The 26,060-nt window shown below is 39.5% G+C and overlaps 1 protein-coding gene across 1 annotated transcript in view; it reads left to right on the top strand.

Moving 5' to 3' along the window:
* The first annotated feature begins 296 nt into the window (after positions 1 to 296).
* LOC128862489 (G-box-binding factor) overlaps positions 297 to 26,060 on the top strand; it is a 98,926-nt gene continuing 73,162 nt past the window's right edge. The window contains exon 1 of the mRNA XM_054101144.1: positions 297 to 2,746. Within this exon, the coding sequence (XP_053957119.1) occupies positions 2,654 to 2,746 (93 nt within the window). The 5' untranslated portion in view covers positions 297 to 2,653. The remainder of the gene's footprint in view (positions 2,747 to 26,060) is intronic.

The raw sequence follows: 26,060 nt of genomic DNA, 5'->3' as shown, positions 1-26,060 counted from the left end.
AGTGCTGGTCAATGCACGCTTTCTTTCCATGCTTTGCTTCGACGAGTGTGAAAACAAAATATTAATGTACTGTAATGTGTGAAAGTTGGCCAAATAGCAGTGTTGCTTTACTCAGTTGAAGTTAAAGTTTCGAAAGTTCCATTTGACATCGCTTCTTTGGTCCTTTCGTATTTGAATTTCACTCGTCACTTCGTTTTTTCCTAAATATTCTGAAAGCGTTCAAAGCTACCATTTGGCCATAGAAGTTTCCAAAGCAAAAAGGTAACGCATTGCACCAGCTCCTTTAGACGTATTTTGAGAGCAATACTTCATGATAACAATGATATAAATAATAACAATAATATTTATGGATTTTAAGCCTGGAATTTCGATGAATATAAGACGAAAACGAGTACTCCCATAGGTTTACTAGAGGGTATTTACATGCATAAGCACATATAAATGCATGTATGAGTACATATATATGTTGTACATACATATGTGTCGAATTCGAAACAAAAACCACCCCAGGTCAACTGTAGTGTAGGCGATAACAAAAAAAGTACTGCGAAAGAAGAGTGGGGTGAAAAAAATTGGTAGGAAATGTGTGAAAAAACATAAATAGGCGCAAACGGAAATTGCGAAATTGTGAGGGAAGCGAAAAAAGTGGAAATTACAGAACGCTAGGCAAAGCAGAATAGTGGAAATGTAAAATAAGTTAGAAGAAGTGAAGAGGTGAGTGAGTATTTATTATGAAAATAAAAGTAGAGAAGAGAGTCTGAGAATGAGTACTTAAAGAGCAGCAGGAAACAAAACTTGAACGGAAATAATGAAATGAATGTGTTAAAAATGCCAACAACCATATTCAATAGATGAGGAAATGCGAAACTAAACACAAAAACAAAACACGAACCGCGAATCAACAAAAAGTGCAATAGAAACAAATTACGCTCACGCACGAGAGCTAGTGGGACTCAGATATGAGCTTGAATGCAAAAAACAAAAAAAACAACAAACGGTAACGAAAAAATTGTCAACGAATCAAACGAACGAATAACAGCCGACAGAAGCGACGAAGACAATCAACCACCGACAACCACCACCAATGCACCATTAACAACACCAACAGAAAGAGCATCAATCCCCATAACAATACAGCAAACACCAATCAAACAACAGCAACAACCACATCAAGAGGTAATATCTGCTGTACTCAGCAGCGTATCAACAGAGAAACGGAGCAACGGAGCGGTGGAGCATCAACGAACAGGCTAGCTACTTAGTTCGGTTTTAGTAGCTTGACCGTTTCCCAGAAGTGGTTTGTTGGCTCAGTCGCTGTATGCACATCAGGCGCGTCGGTTGTTAATTTGTTTTTGTGTGCCATTGTGGACGCAATATTTCAACGAAAGACGTGAACAGGAGCAATAGTTATTACTGTTACTTATACAAGCAAAGCGTTCCAAGTGTATGATAAGATTAAGGCAACACAAGCACAAATTGCGATATAAAACAAATAAATGAATAAATTCGTCAAATTTTGTGGCTGCTAGTGTCTCGTCTACGTCTACAAACGTCTGGTGTGCGTACACTTGGGCTATTTTCGTTCGCTTAAAATACTTGCCAACGAACGAGTAGTTTGTGCGATTATTTAAATTTTTTGTGTGAAGAGTATTTTTTTTCTGCGTAGACGACACGAACAGCAACTCAGCAACAAAAAGTTTAGATAAAAATATGAGTGGCATGAAATAAATATAAAAAAATCTTTTGTGAGCTTTTTTTTTTGGGAGTGTGTGTTTTTACATAATAACGACGCGGCCAGACATACAAGGCGGAAAACAACACGATTAAGATGCAGAAAAAAATTAAAAGATAATTACATGTAAAGCCACTAACAATTATGCTAAAAAAAGGAAAATTGTAAAAACTGTAATGAACTAATAAAAATAACTAAAACAAAGTAGTAGAGTTGAAAAATGTAACAAAATTATCCAAAATAAATTTATTTGGATGTATAGTAAAACACTCTGCGTTCCTGTTAATCAATCATTCCTAAGCTACAATAACAACAAAATAAAATAAAACAACAACCAGATACACATACACTCTTGTGTACACATATGCATCCATACGTATATATGTATGTATAAACGCTAACGCGACAAACTAGAAAAGCAACAAGTCTATTTAAAAAAAAAGCTTCTAAAAATAAATGGGGACAAAAAAATAAAAAAAAAATTTACAGCATTTTGGAGACACATAAAATTATTACTAATGAGCAAATGAAATAAATGTTTCTCTAGAAATATTAAGCCAATAAAATATTTATAGTTCGCATAGCAGCCACAACATCATTCAGCGCATACCAAAGCAGGCAGCGTCCCAACAATAACAACAACAATGCAACATGCCCTGTAACATTAAAAAGAATTAGTTTTCAAGGCAAATAGTTAAACAAAAGAATAACTAAAACCAATATTAAAGTCTAAATGCTTACTAGACTAAATAAATATACCTAATTAATATTTATTTAACAAAAAATGGTGAACAATAAAAAATAAAGCTGTTAAGTCTTGGCAGGAAGTGAGCATTGCAGTTGAGCAAGCACGCGTTAAGTGGAAAATTTCAAAAGTATTTTTTTTTGTTACATACATACATATATGTAACAAGTTTAAGTATGTTCGTGTCAAGCATTGCTCTAAAAGTTATTAGAATTATCAGTATAAAATTAAAACAAGCAGTAGCAGCCAGCAAAAATAATCAACAAGCAGTAAGTTATTTATACTAATTATATTATAATTTTAACAGGAATATTTTGTGTTGATATAAAAGAGAATTTTTTATTTTCAAAAGCGGAACTGCAGAAGGGGTTTTGAGGGCTCAACTTCAACGTGCCGGTTTTTTTTTATTTTTCTTAACACTTGTCATTGCATAACAAGTCTAGTGATCATTTTCGTTATAAAAATTTTCAAACGTGAATTGATTACTCAAAACTTTGGATCACAATTTAAGAACTTACAATTTTTTTTTTAATTAATTCGTTACCCTAAAGCAGGGACACGTTGGACTTAATGAAATACGACGAATTTTGAAATACTTATTCGACATAAAAATGTCTGATACTGAAGGGTTTTCCAACAAGAGGTGTTATTCCCGTAAAAGATCAATGGTTTCGTTGCTTGTGTGGCACGTAGCCTCGTCTTGTTGAAAATTAACGTTGTCCAGATCAATACCATCCAGTTCCGGGCGTAAAAAATCGTTAATCATCTCTCAATAGCGCAATTCATTCACCGTAACTGTTACTTCAGCTTCATTTTCGAAAAAGTAAGGACCATTGACTCCTCCGGATCATAAACCGCACCAAACAGTCACACGTTGAGGATAGTGAGGCTTTTCAACAATACCTCTTGGATATTCTGAGCCGCATATCTGACAATTTTGCTTGTTGACGAGACCACCGAGGTGGAAATGGGCGTTGTTGTTGTTGTTTTAACAGCATAGTTAGCCCTGTCAGTGTGGGTATATCATCTGTCGTCTTCGTCTAGCTCATCTAGGGGTAGGCCCAGGAAACATGCTGTTTCGACGGGTTGGGTCCAGAGGGAGAGGGGGGTTAGATGAGTCTGATTAAGGGGGCATGTGAAGAGGTGGTTAGTGTCGTGCGGGGTACCTTCACATGCCGGACATGTGTTTGGTATGTCGGGGTCAATTCTGGATAAGTAGGAGTTTAACCTGCTACAATATCCAGAACGTAATTGTGCCAATGTTACACGAGTCTCACGGGGAAGCTGGAGCTCTTCTTCTGCAATGGGTGGTGGTTGGACTCCGATTACGGCATTCACGGGACGGGAGTTCATGAAGGTGGTAACGGACTCCCGGTGAATGTCGTTTATTGACTGTCTGAATACTGTCCGGTCCAGTAGGTCTCGGTCAGTTTTGTCCTGGAGTTCGTCAGCGTAGTCGAGGAGGTGTCTCCTGACGTGCCTGGGAGGCGGCTCAGGCTCAAGCAGGTGTCTGCAGGGGTGAAACCTGCGGTAACACCCCAGCAGGAACTGCTTGCTGAGCAGTTTGTTGTGCTCCGCGACTGGGAGCATTTGTGCCTCGTTGTGCAGGTGTTGTATGGGTGACATCAGGAGGCACCCGGTCGCTGTCCGAATGGCGGTATTCTGACATGTCTGAAGCTTTATCCACTGCGAATCACTAGTGCCAGGCGACCAGACAGGCGCAGCATAGTTTAGAACCGGCCGGCCAATTGCCTTAAATGTCGAAAGCAACAGTTCTTTGTCCTTGCCCCAAGTGCTGCCGGCCAGCGATTTGAGGACCTTGTTGCGATTTTGGACTTTAGTGGCAATTGCGGTTGTGTGCGCAGAGAAGGAGAGCAAGCTGTCAAAGGTTACACCCAAAATTTTGGGGTTATTCACAGTCGGAATTGGTGTGTCGTCGACTTTTACCTTAAGGGACAGCTTGACCTCCTTTGTCCAGGTGGTGAAAAGGGTCGCCGTGGACTTAGTGGGGGAGAGTTGGAGATTCCTCGCAGTGAAAAAGCGAGAAAGGTCGGTGAGGTAGTTGTTCACTTTGGAACACAGGCCATCGATGTCATTGCCCGACGCCATTATCGTGCAGTCGTCAGCGTATGAGATCAGGGAAACTCCCGCTGGTGGTTGGGGGAGCTTCGAGATGTAGAAGTTAAAAAGCAAGGGTGAAAGGACACCACCCTGCGGTACGCCTTGCTTAATCTTCCTCTGCTTTGACATTTGATCTCGAAAAATCACTGACGAGTGCCGACCGCTCAGGTAGTTCGCGGACCACCTCTTCAGCCCTGGCGGGAGTGTCGACTGATAAATATCATCTAGTAGCGTGGAATGGCTGACTGTATCGAAAGCCTTCTTTAGGTCCAACGCTACTAGGACAGTCCTCTCGCAGGGGCGGTTTTGGTTAAGCCCGCGATTTATCTGGGCGTTTATGGCGGTGAGTGCCGTGGTGGTGCTGTGCACTCGTCGGAATCCGTGCTGATGTGGGGCTGGGGCCAGGTGGGTCGTGAAGAGTGGGAGTAGGAGGGCTTCAAGTGTCTTCACTACTGGGGAAAGGAGAGTTATCGGCCGATAAGACTCCCCTTGGTTGGCGGGTTTCCCAGGTTTCAATAGAGGGACCACTCTCCCTGCTTTCCACTTGTCAGGGATGATGAGAGTGGCCAGAGACAAATTGAAGACCCTTGTGAGGTATCCTACTCCCAGGGGTCCCAGATGCTTCAGCATCAGCGCGTTAAGTCCGTCAGGGCCAATGGCTTTCGAAGATTTCGACTTGTTGATGGCCCCCTGAACCTCATCACCGGAGAAAGTAAGTGGCGCACTGTCGTTCGTCAGTTTGTGCAGCCTTCTGGTAACACGACGTTTGGTTCTGTCGCCCGGAGGATGCAGTGTAAACAGCCGGCTAAAATAGCTCGCGCATCTCTTAGGGTCCGACGAAGTACAACCGTTGAAGGTGATAGCCACCTTGTCGTTGTGTTTCGTCGGGTTCGACAAGGACCTAACGGTGGACCAGAGCTTACTCACTCCGGAGGTGAGGTTACAAGTCTTCAGGTGCTCAACCCATTTAGTCCGCTTGTGTTGATTTACCAGTTGCCGGATCTCCAAATTGAGATCCCTTATGCGGGGATCCCCGGGATCGGCCTGGCGTAGGTGGTCACGCTCGTTTGCTAAACTGGCTGCTTCTGCTGGGAAGTGGGGACGGATGTCCTTATAACATCCAGCTGGGATGAAGCGAGCCGCAGCAGCTGTGAGCACCTTGCGGAATGCGCGTTCGCCGACGCGCACATCAGTGGGGATGGGAAGAGCGGCGAAGGTGTCCTCGGTGAATTCCGTGAAGCCGGCCCAATTAGCTTTTATAAAGATAAAATAGGACCGGTGATTCGCGGAAACGAAATCGGCAGGTCTCTCGATCGAGACGATAATGGGCAAGTGGTCTGATGCAAGCGATAGCATAGGTCGCCACGTTATGCTATTTATCAGACCCGCGCTAGCTATTGTTAGGTCAGGCGAGCTGCTACAATTGCCCACTACCCTGGTGGGGGCGTCGTCGTTCACTGTGCTGAATGTCGAGTCGTCTATCTGCTCTGCCAATTGCTGTCCCCTACGATCATTTGGCAGGCTTGAATGCCAAAGATCGTGATGCGCATTGAAGTCACCTACAACCAATCGGTTTTCACCTTTGATGAGCGCACCTATATCAGGGTGATATCCTGCCGGGCAGCAGGTGACAGGGGGTATGTATATATTAAAAATTTTTCGCTCGGAATCGCCTGACCGGACAGCTATGCCTTGACATTCTAAGGTGCTGTCCCTGGGGTCGATTCCTTCATCGATAAGACGATACTGCACAGTGTGGTGGACTATAAACGCTAGGCCACCACCGTTGTCTCGCTCGCGATCGTGTCTGTGCACGTTATAGCCATCCCTGGTGATCAGAGATGACCTAGCGTGCAACTTTGTTTCTTGGACCGCAGCTATCTTGATACTGTGCCGGTTCATAAAGTCGACTATCTCGTCGACCTTACTCGTAAGTCCGTTGCAGTTAAACTGGAGAAGCTTGAAGCTTCTCGGTGAGGTCAGTGTAATCCGGGGGGTGAGGGACGCGTGGGGTTGTCTACGTTGGACCTGCTGTGCAATCCACTGTGGTTGTTGCGGCCTGATGGTGGTGGGCGGCCGCTCCTCCGGGGGAGGTAGTGGGTGCAGAGCTCTGCAGCAGGGGGCAACGTAGGCAGTTGTCCACTCACGGGTGGTGCGCAGGCCGGAACATCTCCGAAAATGGCACCAGCCATTGCAGGAATTGCACTGGACTGATACCAGATTCCGAGGTATTACGGTCTGACACACGGAACAGACTGTACGGGGGACCAGGAGCTGCTGGTTTGTCCCCGCACTGGGGTTGGAGCAGGAAGGGATAGGAGGGGTTAAAGGGGAGTTGTGTTGCTCCGATAGGCTCCTCACCGTGGAGGTGTGGGTTGTGGTGGCGGTTGGTAGTGCCGGCCTATCAGGGGGTGTAGTAGCCGTGGAGGCATCAGACGCCTGTTGGCGGGAGCAACACGTGGCCACATACCGTGTGGACCACTCCCTGTGCGACTTAAGGCCTGAGCAGGTCTTAAGGTGGCTCCACCCGTTGCACTTATTGCACCTAACCGAGGTGGAGTTCGGGTGGAGCCGTTGGTGGCAGACGCAGCAGTAGAATACCTCTGGCCCAGGGTTGGATTCGACACCAGCCCTGAGGAGAAGTATTTGGAGCAGGTTAGCTGCGGGAGTTTGCTCCTGTGACGTAAGGGGTGGGGTGATATACGATACACTAGACAGGGCTAGTGTACTGGGGCGGCAGCCCTTGGTCGGGAATAAAAACCCGAGTCATTCCGGTAACGTAGAACCGGCTGCCATGGGAATGAAATGGAAATGGGCGTCATCACTCAAGATGATTTTTCGATGGAACTCCGGATCATTTTCATGCATTTCAACGACCCAATCAGCAAAGACACGACGTTGTTGATGATCGGCCGGCTTGAGTTCTGGACTTTATAAGCCTTAAGACCCAAACCTTTATGCAAAATGGAGTGTAATGACGTTTGTGGAATGACTAATTCCAAAGAACGACGAGTAATGGACTATCCTGGGTTTTCTTCAACACTTTCGGCAACAACAGCAATATTTTCGGCTGTTCTTGAGCAACGTGCACGGGTTTTATTCTTCACATCACGAACTTGTCTTAACAGCTCGAATTTTTTCACCAATTTTTGTATTGCGGTCCGACAAGGTACTTCACGATGTCCCAAAAATGTTTGAGTTTTACGAACCGCCTCTGCCTAGTTTTCACCATTTTTATCACCATTTATAGTTTCTACTTGTCAAATATCAAAAAATCGCAGCTTCAAAAGTGACATCTACCGAAATATCGGGCTATTCAAAATAACACATGTTATTGGAAAACCCTTTACAAGTTTCCTCATTGTCAAAATTAACAGTCAGCACAAATTAAATTTTACTAAAATCATAAGAAGTGGATAATATAATAAAATAAAAAAAAAAAAAATATATAATGAAATTTAATTAGAGGAATAGAATAAATTTCAATATTAATTAAAATTAAATTAAATTATATGCAAATCACATAAAATATATTATATTAAAATATTTTCTTCTTTTGGTTATGAGGGGGCTTAAAATACCTCGCGCATCATCAAGGTTGGTGTTACAGTAATGACTTGTTCAGCTTGAATGGACGAGAAACCGTCTTCAAATAGTTAAAAATTAAAATGTGAGAAATAGCAAATTATCCAACGAACTTCCATTTACAAAATGTAAACCTTTTCCTTTGCTCGTACATACATATTTATCGTTGTTGTTCCTCACTACGAAGTTCACATCAAGCAATTATGTATGTATAAGGCAAATAAATCTACAACACATTCCTACTACTACTTCCAACAACACCTAACAGTGAACAGTTCTTTTGTATTACAAGTCAGCAAGCTATATTCCATTGCAGCAAAAACAACCATGAGAACAACTGAGAAAAAAGTGCAATATATTAAAACTAGTAAGGAACTACCAAATTCGGTTCGCCTCGAACTTTATATACGCGCGAAAATTTTTGTTAATTTTGGGATCAAACAAATAATTTTAGAATCATCACAGGAACTCCAACAAGGGGTAGTAGATTGAATCAACATCTTATCATCCTGGGAAAATACTTCAATAGAACTTGCAGGCACTGTAGGGAGGAAGATGAAACCGCCAAACATGTTATGTAATCGTGCCCAGCAGTAATGCATTAGCGGCACAAACACCTGAATAAACATATTTTACCAAAGGAGGAAATCAGGGATGGTTCCATGTGTAGAAGTCCACGCAAGTGGGGAAAGTTACTGATCGCCATTCACTTGGGAGTGGTCAGGACGATTCTTCTACATATGGTTCAAGCAGCTCACAACGTCCGGGATTAGCCCACGTATCCTCTGGTTAGCTTCCGAACACCCGTTCGGGAGTGAGCTAACGTGAGAAGGCGAAGCATCCCAGCATAGCTGGTTGTGCGCTGGGTGTGGGACCCGCCACTTAAAAAGCCCCCCCAATGAAAACAGCAACAAAGCCTCGGATGAGAACTTCCAACACTGATTACGACCCCTGCAAACGAAATAAGGAATACGATTTGAGGGCATGCACCTGGAATGTCCGGTCCCTTAATGGGGAAGGTGCCTCTGCCCGGCTGGTTGATGTCCTCGTGAGAGTAAAGGCTAACATCACTGCCATCCAAGAGATGCGATGGACGGGGCAAGGTAAGAAAAACATAGGACCTTGCGACGTCTACTACAGCTGCCATGTAAAGGAGCGCAAATTCGGTGTCGGATTTGTTGTGGGAGAGAGACTTCGTCGCCAAGTACGGTCGTTCACTCCGGTGCACGAGCGTCTCGCAATAATCCGCATCAAAGCGCGATTTTTTAACATCTCGCTAATTTGCGCCCACGCCCCGACGGAAGAGAAGGACGATGCGACCAAAGATTCTTTCTATGAGCGCTTGGAACGTTGCTATGAGCGCTGCCCTCGCCACGACATAAAAATCGTGCTTGGCGACTTCAACGCCAGGGTGGGCAAGGAGGGAATTTTTGGTCCCACAGTCGGAAAATTCAGCCTGCACAACGAAACATCCGGTAACGGACAGAGGCTGATCGACTTCGCCGGGGCCCGAAACATGGTAGTCTGCAGCACCAGATTCCAGCATAAAAAGATACACCAAGCTACCTGGCTGTCCCCTGATCGAAAAACACGAAACCAGATCGATCATGTTGTGATAGATGGACACGCTTTTAGTGTATTAGATGTACGTACGATCCGAGGAGCCAACATCGACTCGGATCATTACCTTGTTGCAGCCAAATTGCGCACACGCCTCTGTGCAGCAAAAAACGTACATCTACCTACGCAAAGAATGTTCGACATCGAAAAGCTGCAAGCACAACAGACAGCCAGAAGATTCGCCACTCGACTCTCACTCCTGCTCTCGGAGAGCACTGCCCAACACACCGGCATGCGCGAGCAATGGAGCAACATTTCTCGTTCCCTACGTACCGGCGCCGAAGAAGAAATCGGATTCCGGCGAGCCCGAAAAAACAATTGGTACGACGAGGAATGTCATGCTGCCGCCGAAAGAAAAGATGCCGCCTATAGAGCCACGCTGCGATCGGGCGCAACGCGAGCCATGTGGGATCGCTACAGAGAGCTGAAAAAGGAAGAGAGACGTATTATCCGACAGAAGAAACGAGAGGCCGAAATACGTGAGTGCGAGGAGCTTGAGATGCTGGCCAATAGGAACAACGCCCGAAAATTCTACCAGAAAGTTCGGCGGCTTACAGAAGGTTTTAAGACCGGGGCGTTTTCCTGTAAGAACAAAGACGGTGATCTGGTGACTGACGTACAGAACAATCCTAAATTATGGAGGGAACACTTCTCGAACCTGTTAAACAGTGACAGCTGCGCATGTCATAGAGAAAGTGAAGATCCCGATACCCCAATCGTTGACGACGGAATTATCGTTCCGTTACCCGACCATGACGAGGTGAGAATAGCGATAACGCGGCTAAAGAACAACAAAGCCGCGGGCGCCGACGGACTGCCGGCTGAGCTATTCAAACATGGCGGCGAGGAGCTGGTAAGGTGCATGCATCAGCTCCTATGCAAAATATGGTCGGATGAAAGCATGCCTGCCGATTGGAATTTAAGTGTGCTCTGCCCAATCCATAAGAAGGGCGATCCTGCAATTTGTGCCAATTACCGCGGGATTAGTCTTCTAAATATCGCCTATAAGATTCTAGCGAGCGTATTGTGTGAAAGGCTGAAGCCCACCGTCAACCAACTAATTGGACCTTATCAGTGTGGCTTCAAACCTGGAAAGTCTACCATCGACCAAATCTTGGAAAAGACCCATGAAAGGAGAATCGACACACACCATCTTTTCGTCGACTTCAAAGCTTCATTCGACAGTACGGAAAGGAGTTACCTGTATGCCGCTATGTCTGAATTTGGTATCGCCGCAAAACTAATACGGCTATGTAAGATGACGTTGTTCAACACCAGCAGCGCCGTCAGAATTGGGAAGGACCTCTCCGAGCCGTTTGATACCAAACGAGGTTTCAGACAGGGTGACTCGCTGTCGTGTGACTTCTTTAACCTGATGTTGGAGAGCATCGTACGAGCCGCAGAACTTAATCGCTCAGGCACAATATTTTATAAGAGCGTGTTAATTCTGCCTTCTCCAAACTGGATAAAGAGGCAAAGCGAATGGGTTTGGTGGTGAACGAGGACAAAACGAAGTACCTCCTGTCTTCAAACAAACAGTCGGCGCACTCGCGTATCGGCACTCACGTCACTGTAGACAGTTATAATTTCGAGGTTGTAAAAGACTTCGTTTATTTAGGAACCAGCATTAACACCGATAACAATGTCACCCTTGAAATCCAACGTAGAATCTCTCTTGCCAACAAGTGCTACTTTGGACTAAGTAGGCAACTGAGCAGTAAAGTCCTCTCTCGACGAACAAAACTAACACTCTACAAGACTCTCATCATGCCCGTCCTAACGTATGGCGCAGAAGCTTGGACGATGACAACATCCGATGAAGCGACGCTTGGAGTGTTCGAGAGAAAGATTCTGCGTAAGATTTTTGGACCTTTGCACGTTGGCAACGGCGAATATCGCAGGCGATGGAACGATGAGCTGTATGAGCTTTACGGCGACATAGACATAGCGCAGCGAATAAAGATCCAGCGGCTTCGTTGGCTGGGTCATGTCGTCCGAATGGATACAAACGCTCCGGCTTTGAAAGTATTCGATTCGGTACCAGCTGGTGGTAGCAGAGGAAGAGGAAGGCCTCCTCTGCGTTGGAAAGATCAGGTGGAGAGGGACTTGGCTTCACTTGGTGTGTCCAATTGGCGCCGGTTAGCACGAGAAAGAAACGACTGGCGCGCTTTGTTAAGCTCGGCCAAAATCGCGTAAGCGGTTATCGCGCCAATTAAGAAGAAGAAGAAGGAAATCAAAATCAGTAAAATAGGACAAACACCAAAATTTGTTGGAAAATTGGGCTGGTAGAAATTCTGTGAGGCACAATAGATCTTTCAGGTCGTAGAGCTATAATAAATCTTCTCATAATAAGTACAATAATAATAATAACATTAGACGAACGGACGGAGATTAGGTATTCACTTATAAAAAATGGGCATGTGAGTTTTATTAAGTCCGAGATACACGTACCAAAAAGTGGGAGGGGTGCACCTAATTTTTCAAAACTTTACTTGTGCCGCATTTCCTTCTCTGACTAATAGGAAGGCGAGGCTAACTGGACTACTCTAATTACATACATACATAAATATTTATATATCCACATCAATTTCGATTCCTTTATGCTATTGCATACATACATATAACCATTATGAGAACATAATCAAGTGCGCGCGGGTATAAAAATTCCAACAAATAGTTATGAACGTAAATGAATAAAAAGTTGCATGCACTGAATAGGCATGGCCATTACGTCAGTGGCAAGTTTCGAGTATAAGAATTTGCGCACACTTGCAAGCACCTAACAGGCGGAGAGGCAAAATAATTCATGTTCGGCTTTGTTTGTTGCAAGTTGGCAAAGTAAACAATCGTCACTTGCCAAATGTTGTGAATAAAAAATAAGAAGAAAACAGAGAAAAATTTAACATAATTTTTTTTTATCCGGTAATGCTGTTACATACACATAATTAAGTCACTTTATCGTTTTACAATATTTGCACTATTTTTCATGCTAAAATTTTTTCGTAAATTTTTTTTTTTTTGTTTTTCATTCTAAAACTTTTCGTAAATTTTTTTTTTCGTTGCAAATTTCAAAAAAATGTCAACAAAATGTTCAGCATTGTAATCAGAATCTTAGCAAAACTTCTGGGTATGTAATTTCATAGCGCATTAAATTTTAGTAAGATTGAGTTTAAGGCGCTCAAAAACCATGTTGATTTTTGAAAATTTTTTTGGCATACGATGTTCAGAATTTATTTCCATATTAAGCACACGTTCGAGTGTGTGGCTGTGCATATTAAGAATACACTAATTTTAAAAATGTTGACGAATCATGAAACAAAAATTTGTCAACTTTTCAGAATTATTTTTTTAACTCTTTCATGCCGAAGACTTAAAAGTAAGCTCGCTGTTACAATAGTTATCTTAATTTACTGCGCGCCAAGCACTGTTTTGTTGTGCCATGGAAACTTGAACAACAAACGACATAAATAACTGCTGCGCAAGTAGCAAAGAAGTTGGTGAAGAGCTACCAAGAAGAACATAGTGGGAATAGAAAAGCAAACAAAGCGTGTACTCTATTACGCATGAGTTCATTGAACGTAAAAAATTTGCTTATATGCATATATGGCAGGTACAAAACTATGTAAGCTGAAAGCGTAAAAAGTGCAAAAACACCTATAAACAATAGAAGCAAAAAAGAAAATTTCATATATTTTTTAAGAGTAGTAAACGTAGAAAAGGCAATGCCTATAGCATGTGACAGCAAATACATACATATCTAAGTAAAAGGGTATATAAAAAAATATACATATGTACATACATGCATGCATTCCTACGTAGATATGTATATATGAATGGACATGAGTGCGTAACCGAATAGTCAATTGCATGCAGAAATGTAAGTTGAAGTGAATGTATGTATGTACATAAGTACGTAAACCTGGCTCCTCCAATGGATTCTCTTGCATACAAATACAAACATACATATTTTTATGCATATGAATGTGCGTGCCTACATAGTTTACTACGACAAAAGGCTTTTATATACATACATATGCGGCAACTACAGAATAGTTTTTTTTTTCTAAAAACCCTCAAAGCCATTTATGCATGTGGATCTACACATACGCAGTTATATATTAAATGTGTGTAGATGCATGGTACTTTGCATGCTTTTGGCGAACTTTGTACTTATGTTTGTATGTTTGTATGCACATATTCGAACGGATGTGCCTTACAGGACGCAAGTTCTGGACACTTAGATGCTATACAAATATAGAACAGTTTTTTATGAACATATATACATACTTACTACGTACTATATATGTCCATATGGTTTTGTATGTATACGCGATACGTGCTCATGTGAATTATACTTGAAGTTTTTTATTCGTTTAGTTTATTTTTTTTTTATTTTCGCTTTCTTTCTTATGGTCAACCTGCATTTGAGAACCTTTTTTGCATTTCAAATACAAAAACAAATTATTCACATACTCGTGCAATACAAACATACTTGTAGAAAGATTTGCTGGAAATTTTTTTATATGATTTCTGTAATATTCAACTAAAAAATTACATAGTTTATTGTTGCTATGTAAATTAAAAAAAAGAACTATAGCAAGCGATTCATGTGAGTTGCTGCAAAAATTTAATAACAGCAAGCATGGAAGTATTTAACACGGGCCGGTCCGGACTTACCATTCGTATACCCGCACACAATTTAGTAAAATATGATGTAAAATTAGCTGCAAATTTTTAGGATCAAACAAACTCATAGACAATCAGAATTACTGCTTATAACGTCATAGGGACGGAGCGAAATTTAATCTGAATACATATGTAGAAAGTGGGCATGGTTTTGGCCCGATTTCAATGTATAAATGTCGCATTTAAATAAGGGGCAGGGCGCCCATATGTGTGCTAGGCTTGGACGAATTTTATTAATTTGTTATCGAGTTTTGTGCATTTACAGCCACCCATTTGGTAAAACTTCTCTTGCAGTTCTGTTTTTGGATTTAACACTTTTGCACAGTTGGTCATTTTATTTCGATATTTTTGTTTTCAAATTTTATATAAAATTTGTAAAAATTAGGCAAGTTTTCATTAAAAATTTCCATCTTTTTACTCAGCCTATTTAGTAAGTTTTCAAGTATGCTGTTTTATAGATCATTGAATTTTGGTATAAAAAAGTGCAAGTTTCAAGTAGATCGAAAATCCTACTGATTTTTGAGATTTTTTTTCGAATGCAGTTTTGTGCATTTTCTCCATTTAGCGCGCACCATACATTGTTTTATATAAAAGAAAACACCCAACACCGTCAGAGAGCAAAATTTGAAAATCAACGCGATTTTTCAAGAAATTTTCGCTGTATTATACCAATATTCAGTCTTTATTCATCTATAAAACTGAACATTATAAAGCTTTAAATTTTAATGAAAATTTACCGAATTTTTACAAATTTTATACAAAGTGTGAAACTTTGTTTTGTAGCATAAAAATAATAAATAAAAGCATTATTGAAATTACGAAATAAATACATCAATAATAAAACTTATCAATATGTGGCGTACACTTTCTTTTGGCCCTGACGTTATATGCCTTTTTCAATTTGATTCATATCTGCTGCTGAAAAATATTAAAATGTTTATGTCAATTCGCTCAATTGTGGTTCATGAAAGAAATGATGGGTTTTCAAGCTGTATTGCTGTTAATATACATATATTATATATACATATGGTTTTAAAAAATAAACTTAGTAACAGCAGTATGAGAGTACCCAGTCTGCCATCAAAGCCAGAATAGTCATTATTGTTCATATCTTATCTTTTCAGCTTTAAGCAGATGGTTTTCTTTTTTTAATTTTTGCTTCAGTTATGCGCTACAACACTTTCGACAACATGAATCAGACATTGCACTTCTTAGCCATTTATCGCTTGTCACCAATGTTTTCCATAATAAATTGAATAGCCTGCAATGTCCCAAGTCCAACATCTGTCAGAATAAAAAAGCAGAAATAAGGGAATAGTTAGTATAATATAGCAGGCTTTGAATTAAATGTATATCAAGCGAGGTAGAGGGGGTTCCACCATACACAATCTGAAAACCGCACTCTCCGGAGGCTCGTAGTTCTACAGTAATTTTTTGTTAAGGTTGTGTAAAGGCAGTATTGCTAGACACCTGCAAAGAAGGATAGAAAAGAACATCACAGAATAGAATCAAAAAATATGAAAAGATGCAAACCCAAAGAGTACGGTTTATGTGTGAATTTATTTTAATTATTTTAAATGATCCTTGGGCCTTTTAGTAATAGAATTTCGCCACATAAACTCAACGATCATGTCACCAAACTGTTGGCACCATGTTGTTGCTGTAGCAGCATAAACATTCCCCACATATATTTACGGGGAATCGTGCTGAAATACCAAGTCCTTTGCCGAATATAAATCCGAGTCGTTCTGGTAACGTAGAATCAGCTGTCGTGGGAATGACTGTTGGCGCCCTCATGAGCTCTGGCTTCTCACAGTATTTTTGCGTAGAACTCGTTTTCGCGTCTAAGTATCTAGGTTTGTATTATAGAGGCACCCCATTACCATCTTTACTTTTATTTCTTTTCACTTAGAGGCGTCTGGGAACACTATCAGTGTCGACTCCAATAAATTGTTTTTTTTTTCTGTTATAAAATTGGACATAAAAATAAGTCAAAATACTTGTGGTAGTGCATATTTCATGAATTGAAGTGAAGTTTCGAAGCAAATATATGTAGTATTAGGTGCCAAACTACAGTGAGCCTGCTAAAGACATTTCACAAGCGAATAATGGCGAATTGCAAAAATAATGAAGTCATGAAGTAATTCTTTATACTTTGCTTAAAATTTCTCATCCTGCATTACACAAAAGTCTACCAAAAACAAAACAAACAAAAATAAATAAATAAATTTAAAACATTGCTTGTATGTAAACTTATCAGATGCAAAGCGAAAAACAACTCGTGATTCCATCAAGTACAGATATAAAAAGTTGAATAACGAAACAAGCAAAGAAAGCCAAACAACGCTGCGATAAGAGCACTACTGAGCGCCATTTGAAAGCTTTGAGTGCGAAGCAAATGCATTCAGTGTTGTGGCGTATCAAGGCCGGAACAAAGTGCAAAGACCATAAAAAATGGATAATTAGAAAAATTTTACTACTTTAGTGTTCAATATTCAAGTACTTAAGAGAAGCAGGTAATGAGGATATATACCAAAATGCCCAGAATCAGGAGAGTAGTCGACTAAGCCATGTCTGCCGACCATCTGCGCAAAACTTAATATGTCCCAATGAAGTTACTCTTTGTCCTAGTTAGGTTGCTAAGGAAATGGAGCGAAATCAACGACTGCGTTCGTGATAACTTTAACTTTTTTTTTTGTTTTTCTGATGTGCATGGTCACTAAAATAAACTTAATCAGTCATTATTAAAATATTTCATTCAATACTCCTATTCGTGTATGGCGCAACATTTTTTATGAACTTTACTAAAATTAAAATTCACAACATTTATTCTGAACTTTACTAAAATTAAAATTTTTCATTATTTTCTATGTAAAAATGTAATAAAATATCGGTGATTTATTTGCGTAAAGATCTAAGGAAGATTTAATAATTATTAGTTCTTTAAAATTAGGAAATGTATAATTTCCGTAACACCATTTCTACTATTTTGTGTGCAAGTGCATGTGTAAGTAGGGTGCGCATACGCACCGTCGCACCACAACTCCTCACACCTTCATACAAAAGATAGCGTGTTGACACATGCAAATAAATTACTTCCTATCTTATTAAAAAATAGCCGAAAAGTATCTATGCATATCTTTGAACTTATACATACTATAACAATCAGATTGCCCAAAACAAATTAACAAATAATATGCTGTGTTAATTCAAAGCAGACGGAAGGACTTAAACGTGAATTACATGCATTATGGAACTAATGAATGTGGGCGTATCACCACTCAGGTTCATTTGCGGTGATACATAGGTACGTATATATTGGATGGGATTACTTTTATGGGCGTGTGTCGAATGGTAAATGGCAAAAATTAATGGCGCCTACCTGTTAAATGTCTAGACATCCAAATTAGTAGTATTGATTAAAATATCATTAATTGACAATCACACCTTCATGTGAATGAAAATAAATGATGTATTGAACAAAATCAGCAAAGCGAAGTATTTTTTAGTTGACGTAAATATTGTACGCTATTATTGTTGGATGCAAATTGCATACACACACAGTAAATGGCGCTAAAAGACGAAATGTTGACTTTTTTAAATGTTGTTTTTTTAATATTCTGTTATAAATTTATTTACAGAGCTTATATTCTCAAAAAAAGCAGTGCAAATAACAGTCTCAGAGTTAAGAAAACAAACACCAAAAATAAATACAAATTTCCAACTCTCCAATCGTTTCCATAAATAAGCCTTTTTTAACTTTTATTATTACTAATAGTTCAGTGGCCATACAAATTTTTACTTAGACCTTTCTCCACACTTCTCCACGTAATGCAGTTATGTACGAAGCTGTCAGCAGAAAATTTACGGCAGCACATTCAAAGTTGCCGCATAAAAATGAATAATTGACGCATACACTGCTATTAAGTGTTTGGCCGAGCTCCTCCTTTTATGTGTGGCGTTCGACTTGATGTGACTCCGAACGACAAATGATTTTTATGAAGAGTTTAGCCGCATATTGCACTAAAATGCACTGTTAAATGAGAACTAAACGGATAACCAAATAAATATCAAAAATTTGTTTACAAAGTTCAAAATGTGCCTAATTCTAATTTAAAAATATATTCAAACGGTTTGAGATTTAATAAATATTTTTATATTTTTTAAGGTTTAAAGAGAGATTTTTTAAGAGCTATAGGAAACTTTTTCAAAAAAACACAGGTAAAATTCAGAAAAATGCATGAACTTTTTATTTAAATCGATAGAACAGTCCATATAATTTAATGTTTGATTATTATTTCATGCAAATGTTGGCCGCGACTGCGCTTCAAAGAGTCCATCCGCTTAGTCCAATTTTGGCATACTCTTTCCAATGTTCCGGCCGGTATCTCTCAAATAAATGCTTTAATGTTGTCTTCCAATGCGTTAATTGAAGCAGGCTTGTCTGAATAGACAGGAGCTTTAACATGGCCCCACAAAAAATAATCTAAAGGCCAATTGACAGGTGGCCAATTGACAGGCGGCCAATTGACAGGTCCCGAAAGTGAAATAAAATGTTCACCGAACTCGCCTCTCAACAAGTCCATTGTTACGCGTGCTGTGTGGCATGTGGCACCGTCTTGCTGAAACCACATGTCATGCAAGTCAAGCTCTTGCATTTTGGGCAAAAAAAAAAGTTGGATATCATTTCACGGTAGCGCTCACCATTCACAGTTACGTTACGATTCGCAGCATCTTTGAAGAAGTATGGTCGAATGATACCTCCAGCGCATATACCGTACCAAACTGTGACCTTTTCTGGATACATTGGTAGCTCTTGCAATTCTTCTGGCTGATCTTCACTCCAAAATCGACAATTCTGCTTATTTACGTACTCATTGATTCAAAAATGAGCTTCGTCGCTGAACACAATTTTTCGACTTTAAACTTTGTTAACAGAACACGCATTTTTATAAAAAAAATTCAAGGATTTGCAAGCGTTGTTCGTTTGTAAGACGACGAGCGTCAGCTGTTTAAACCAACTGTTTAAAAAGACAATAGCTAAAAAAGCACCCTTTAGTTATTTTTAAATTCCTATGCATTTTAAAAATAAATTGCAATGCAGTCCAAACAAATTTGAATCGTTCATTTATTAAACAAATGGAAACTAGCCCAGTTTAAAGAATTTGTTGATCAATATTACAGTGGAAAATAACGGTTTGTAGTCGAATTTAATTTCAATGAAGTTCCACCATATAGTAAGGACTCAATAAAACAGCATTCGAATTCCTAAATCCGCTTAAAGGATCAAAATCTAAATCAGCAGTGGAGCCACGAAATCCAAGTCTTGGAGCAAAGTTAACATTAGAACTTGGAGATAAGGTTGCAGCACCAAAACTTATACGCCTAGTTTCTTACGTAAAAATTTAATCATACGTTAGAAGCTTCTGTTCTGAACTGTTAACATAATTCAAAATTACTTCCGTAGACACTTTCACTATCTCAATTTGATGATGCCGTAAGTTCCCAGTCCAATCATGTAATCAAAACCACTCAGTAACCCAAATAGGACATACATTATTGGACTCTTCTCTAAGGGTTCCACAGTTATCTTGCTCACGTTGCGTATGATTCACGCGCTGAATCTAACTGCCTACCCAGAAACATCACTATAAAGCATATTACCGATTTCTTGTCGTTGAGGCTACCGGCACGAAATGTGTGCTGCGCTCAGGTTCTATAACTACAACTACTTCCCCACTTGCGATACAGGATGGGTTTCAGCGTAGAATTTATGTGATGGAGTATGCTTGCATGTGTTTGCAATTAAAAAAGTGGCGCTCAGGTGTAACACCAACCCCCTAAAACCACTTGCCATCAACCAAAAATACGAAGCGACGTACTCGAAATGCGATAATTCTGATAAGACTATGCCGTTGATATCAGTGAGTTGAAGGTTACGCGTAGTCTACCATAGCAAAACGCAAATGGGCACGCAAATAATTAGTAGTTTGGCGTGCGCGCAGCTGCCGTGAAGTGATAATCAAATAACAAACGATAATTTCGCGAATGCGAAATTTATTAAAAAATGTAGATGAGTTGCTCCTTCTTTCGGTGACGACAACCAATAAGAATCATAAAAAACGGGATTTTTTTTAGTCGCCTCTCTATATAAAACATATAGAAATATTGTGGCCTGCCCAAAAAATCTCTCAAAGATCAAATCCACTTAATTTGGATGTAACGTTGATTAGATAGACATTTTAGTAGCAGCAAAGGCTTATTATGAGCGAGATTGTGAAAAAGTTGCCTATCCTGTTTACACGTGGCGTAGTTAAACAGGAGTTTGGCATTTAGTAAGAAAAATGTAGTAAAAACGCGTAATAATAACATTTGGTATAACGCTCGTAGATGTCCAATAATCTCTTTAAACATTATATTAATGCTACGAAGCTACTTACTATAATTTCAATTTCAAAATGAAGCAATTTGTTGAAAAAGATGAATGAAAAATCGCCTCGTGTAAGCTACCTTTTACAGGCATGCCATTGACACGCCACCGCTGCGAGACTTTAAGCTGTCAGAGAGAGCTAAGCATGAACGCAATAGCCATTCGGTGTGGACAAATGAACGCAAAGACAAATACGAGCAGCAGAAGAGCAGAGAGGTCGACGACGACCAAAACAACTGATCTGCCGACTCGTGCATTGAATTTGTTTCGACACGGTATACCGTCATTTCCATTGCAAACAAAGAACGCTGAGGCGAAACAGACATACAGAAAAATCAAAAGAAGCAAAAACGAGTAAATTGAACAAATTATACTTGATAATGAACGCTTGGTCACGGAGTCCGTGTTCTCGAAGTGAACTGATATAGACGGCAAATAAATGACGCGAAATTGATGAAAAACAAAATTGTGAAAATGCTATGGATTCATTTTAAAAAGTGTGATTCAGGTGGAAACCTTATAGTTTTTTTTCTTTCCAACTTTATAACAAAATATGATATATAATTTTCTACATTGTATTTATTTTGTGATCTAGAATCTATAATCAATTTATTTGCGAATATTTCATATAAGTCAATGGTAATGAACTATAAAGAAAACTTACTTAACAATAACTTTAGGACTAAATTAAATAGTTAGTTAATTTGATAAATAACCAGACTCAATATGAATACCTTAAACATAGACGTTGGCATCGCAAATCAAGATCAATACTTCTAGATTGCCGATTTAAATCTTCAAGTCCTCATATCAGAGGTACAAAATTGAGGTAATTAAATCTGAAAATTTCAGTATAAAATGGACTATAAGAGATAAAAATTAAGAATGCATAAGTTCATTGCATGATCCAGAATATATAAGTGGTTTTTTTGATAAAATCGTATGTGATGTTTTTTTTTTGTGGTTTGGTTTTGATGGCTGATCAGCATACCATATTGCCATAAAAGTATGTTTAGTTCTACTATTCCTCAATTTTCATTACTCAAATATACTTATCATCTTTGTTTACAAAAGCTCACTATTTGGAAACTTTCCAAAATTATTCTCAAAATTTCACCTATCTTTGTATAATCCTCTCATACGGGAGATAATAGAGTATAGTATCAAATAATTTTCTATCTAAATGAAAGAGACAAAAACTTGGGCTCACTGCTAATCTCACTGAGCACTTAAATCGCGACGATTCCTAAATACTCTATATTTGATTAGAAGTGAGCTAACGCAGAACTGATTGAATTTCTATCAGGGTTTTAGTCAGTCAAAAAAATTTGTTAAGCACAAAAGTATTTAGCATTACAATAGTGGAACGACCTCCTGCCTCAAAATTGCACCAAATGCTGCTCTACTGACATTACTTGTGCTCAAGTCTAGTATATACGAATGATGAGAGTGTCCTTCAGTCCGTCTGTCCGTGCGCACCCCACCTCATTTAGATCCGATATAAATATTAGTGAGATAGGATAAACCACATCTAATCTTTACATGTCAAAACTAAAATTCCGTCCGTCCGCCTATGCACGTATCGCTGAACATTTCACAACAGCACTCAAGTCGACGTAGCACTAAATGGCTGAGTTCTGATATAATATTTATAACATTAATGGCTGTTAGCCTTAGCGTAGAAATCTATCTTAGTAAAATTTTCGTAAAAATCTTAAATTTTTCTGGGAAGATAATGATCCATTAATCGAAAGGAAAAACCTCTTGAACACAGCTAAGCTGTTTTGTCGAAATACCGCACAAATGATCTATCACTCAAAGACAAAACAAATGCAAAATACTATGCCTAACCTCGAACACCTTTAACAGATATACTCCAGTTGCCGTTTTCACTGTAAAAATTTACTGAAGCTGATAAAGAACTGCAAACTAAGCGGGAAACGGTTATAGGTATTATGCCTACTTTGTTTTATAGATGGCATGACTGTTGTGCACAAACGTGTATACGACTGAATAGGAAATATATACGACTGTAAGGGAATATTAAATATGTATAGGGTTGACCCATGGCAAAGCCCTAAAGATGATGCAATATCATTTGACAATTTCAAACGTTTTCAGCTTTGTGTTTTTTAGTTCAAATACAAAAAGCTTCCACTCCATTGTAAATACACGCGAATATTCCAAGACAAATCAAACTAGAATCGTTTGAGGTTTTAAGAGTCTCGGCAAGTTGATAAATAAAAGACTACTAGTCCTATTCTATTGCGTTACGTGTAGTGATGATTAATACCAAACTTCCAAGATGTTACTTTTTGTGCTTCAGCTACTTATCTGGATGTATGGTAGTTGCACTAATCAGCTGACAAACATGAAAACTGAACGCTTACGGTTATGTAAATATTATATGAAGTAATGCGTGTGTTTGCAGATTCACCACTGTAGGGGGAAAATAAAGTAAATTCAAATTACTAAAATGTTAATCTATAGAAAGATACTAGATATAGATAGATAAAAGATACTGAACGTGGGAGGATCTATCGTCAGTCTGATTGAAAAACCTTCGGCTTAATACCCAAAAATGAGAGGAATGGAAACTAGACCCACTATAAAATTGTCGAAAAAAGCTCGACTTCAATACTGGCTGAACAACAACACCATGCATGGCGTAATGTAAATACATATATGTATTTTATATGTGTATATGTAAATATCCATGAATTTTCTGCATGTTGTGTTTCTGATGCCAATTTTTAACAATTTGATAAGCGACTGTCTAATGACTTAACAAATAAACAGGTGCAAAAGCAATTCTTTGTTTGCGGAGAATCGGGCAAATGAACAGCCGATAGACACCGTCCGCAGAAATTGCTTGAGCTCGACGATTTTCAAAAACATATGGTCCAATTATTCCACTGCTTGACAATACACACCAAACCGTCGGCTTGCGATTGTAAAGTAGCTGTTGAGGTACTAAGGGTAGGTTCTGACTTTAAGGTATCCGATAACTCCAATTTTATTTATTTACACTTCCATTTAAATTAAAATGGGCTTCATGACTTCAAAATATAGTGTTTAGCGTACGAAATCTTTCCCATCTTGTCTCGCAGATATTTTTACGCAAATTGTAGTAGTTAGGCTTAAGCGCTTGCACGATTTAAATTTCGAAAGGGCGCGGTCTAAGATCATTTCACAATATTTTAAGCACGATAGTTTTTGAAAGTCCCGGACGCGGATTATCCTGCCAGCTTGTAACGGACTTGTTGCCCGGAACTTTCACAGCCATGCACGAGTGAAATCTTGTCTTAGGACATCACGTAACCGTTCGAATATTGTAAAGAAAACAAAATCTGTGTGAAAATTTTACATTTAGGACTTAATTCTGTCCCTAGGCACACTGTAGATCAAGTAAAGTCTCAGATTTTTTTTTTTATAAAATATATAGTGTTAATATAAAGTGTTACACCCGTTTCCCACCTTAGAGAGTCAAATAAAGTCAAAAATACTAAAACAAAGTGCAAAACTCATTTGTGTCAGGCAATATAAGATATGAAAAACCCAAAAAGAAACGAACTAATTTTTTATTTCTTATTTCTCTCATTTCGCGCCTCACATTTGGGGGCGTCCATAAATTACGTGAGGTGTTTTTTCAAGAGACTATTGGGACCAACATGTCCATATGATTTTCAGTAAAATCATCTGCTCCTTCAACTCTATTCTAATCTAGCCACTCTAAGCCGTTGACGCTTGCGCACAGTAACTCATTAGCTCGTCTTTCGACAATCCGTGAGGGTCGCACTTTGCGGAACATACGCGCTTGCTTAGCTGGGGCAATGTGAGCTGCTCTCCTGTGCTCTGCAGCTCTTGTGATAGATGCGAAGTAAATACCGCATGTACTGCAGCATATTTTCTCTAAATCATTACGTATACTTGGGCAATAGAGATCAATAGGCGTGCTGATGAAGGCATTCAGCGGTTGAATAGGTACGCGTATTAGAAATGGAGCAAATGATTTTCCGTCATGTTCTTTAAAGTCCGGAATTGTCAAACGTCAACCTGAGTGATAGGGCGTTCGGCTCATAGTGGCGCGAAAACAACCGACGGGCTACACTGTACCGCAAATTCAGATTAAATTGAGCTATTTTTGAATTGAATTATTTTCTTTCGAACGAATTAGTGAATGATCTTAATCATACTACGATTACGCTTGAGATTAAATCTTAAGCATTTACAATTTTTTTGTTTCAATCAGAAAAAAAATTGCGTGATATTTGCCGAGACCCCCCCTCTCTCCAACATAAGATTAGATGAGATTTGACTCGACCCCCTCCCCCCCTTAAACATCTCACGTAATTTATGGACGCCCCCTTTGAGATAGTGGTAGTGCTGTCATAATTGAAAGGCACCAAAGCGGTCAGCAATAAATGTTGTGTTTGAGTAGCGTTTTGCAAACTTTTAAGTCGAAACACACTTACGGGAGATTTTTTTCTTGTCTTTCTTTTGTTGCTAAGTCTTCGCGCTTTGCGACGTTAAAAGTTTATTTCCGTTCGGGATACTTCATATTAAATTGGTAAAATAAATTAAGTCAATAAACAGTTTACTCCAACTTCAATAAATAAATTACACTTATGTATTTTTAATTTTTGGTTGCTTCTTCGCTTTTGCATTATTAACTCTGGGTTTGAGTAGTTTGTTGGTAAGTAATTTGCATGAAACGGTACATGACGCACGTGCGACGCATTTCAACTGCCTATTAACGAAATGAAAGTAGTAGTTGGCTGTAATACCTAAAATAATAGATAGAATGAGCTTTACGACGACATAGACATAGCGCAGCGAATAAACCGGTTGCGTTGGCTGGGTCATGTCGTCTGAAAAGATGAATGGCTCTGAAAGAAATCGATGCGGTACCAGCTGGCGGTAGCAGAGGAAGAGAAAGTCCTCCTCTGCGTTGGAAAGATCTGGTGGAGAAAGACTTGGCTTCACTTGGTGCGTCCAACTGGCGCCGGATAGCACGATAAAGACTGGCGCCCTTTGTTAAACTCGGCCAAAATCGCGTAAGCGTTATCGCACCAATTAAGAAGATGTTTAATTTTCTATATTTATCGAACTTATGTCATATTTATGTACATACCTTTTGG

The sequence above is a fragment of the Anastrepha ludens genome, chromosome 4, assembly GCF_028408465.1.
Source record: "Anastrepha ludens isolate Willacy chromosome 4, idAnaLude1.1, whole genome shotgun sequence".
Classification (NCBI taxonomy): Eukaryota; Metazoa; Arthropoda; class Insecta; order Diptera; family Tephritidae; genus Anastrepha; species Anastrepha ludens.
The sequence above is the reverse complement of the archived record's forward strand: the minus strand, read 5'-3'. Positions and strand labels throughout refer to the sequence as shown.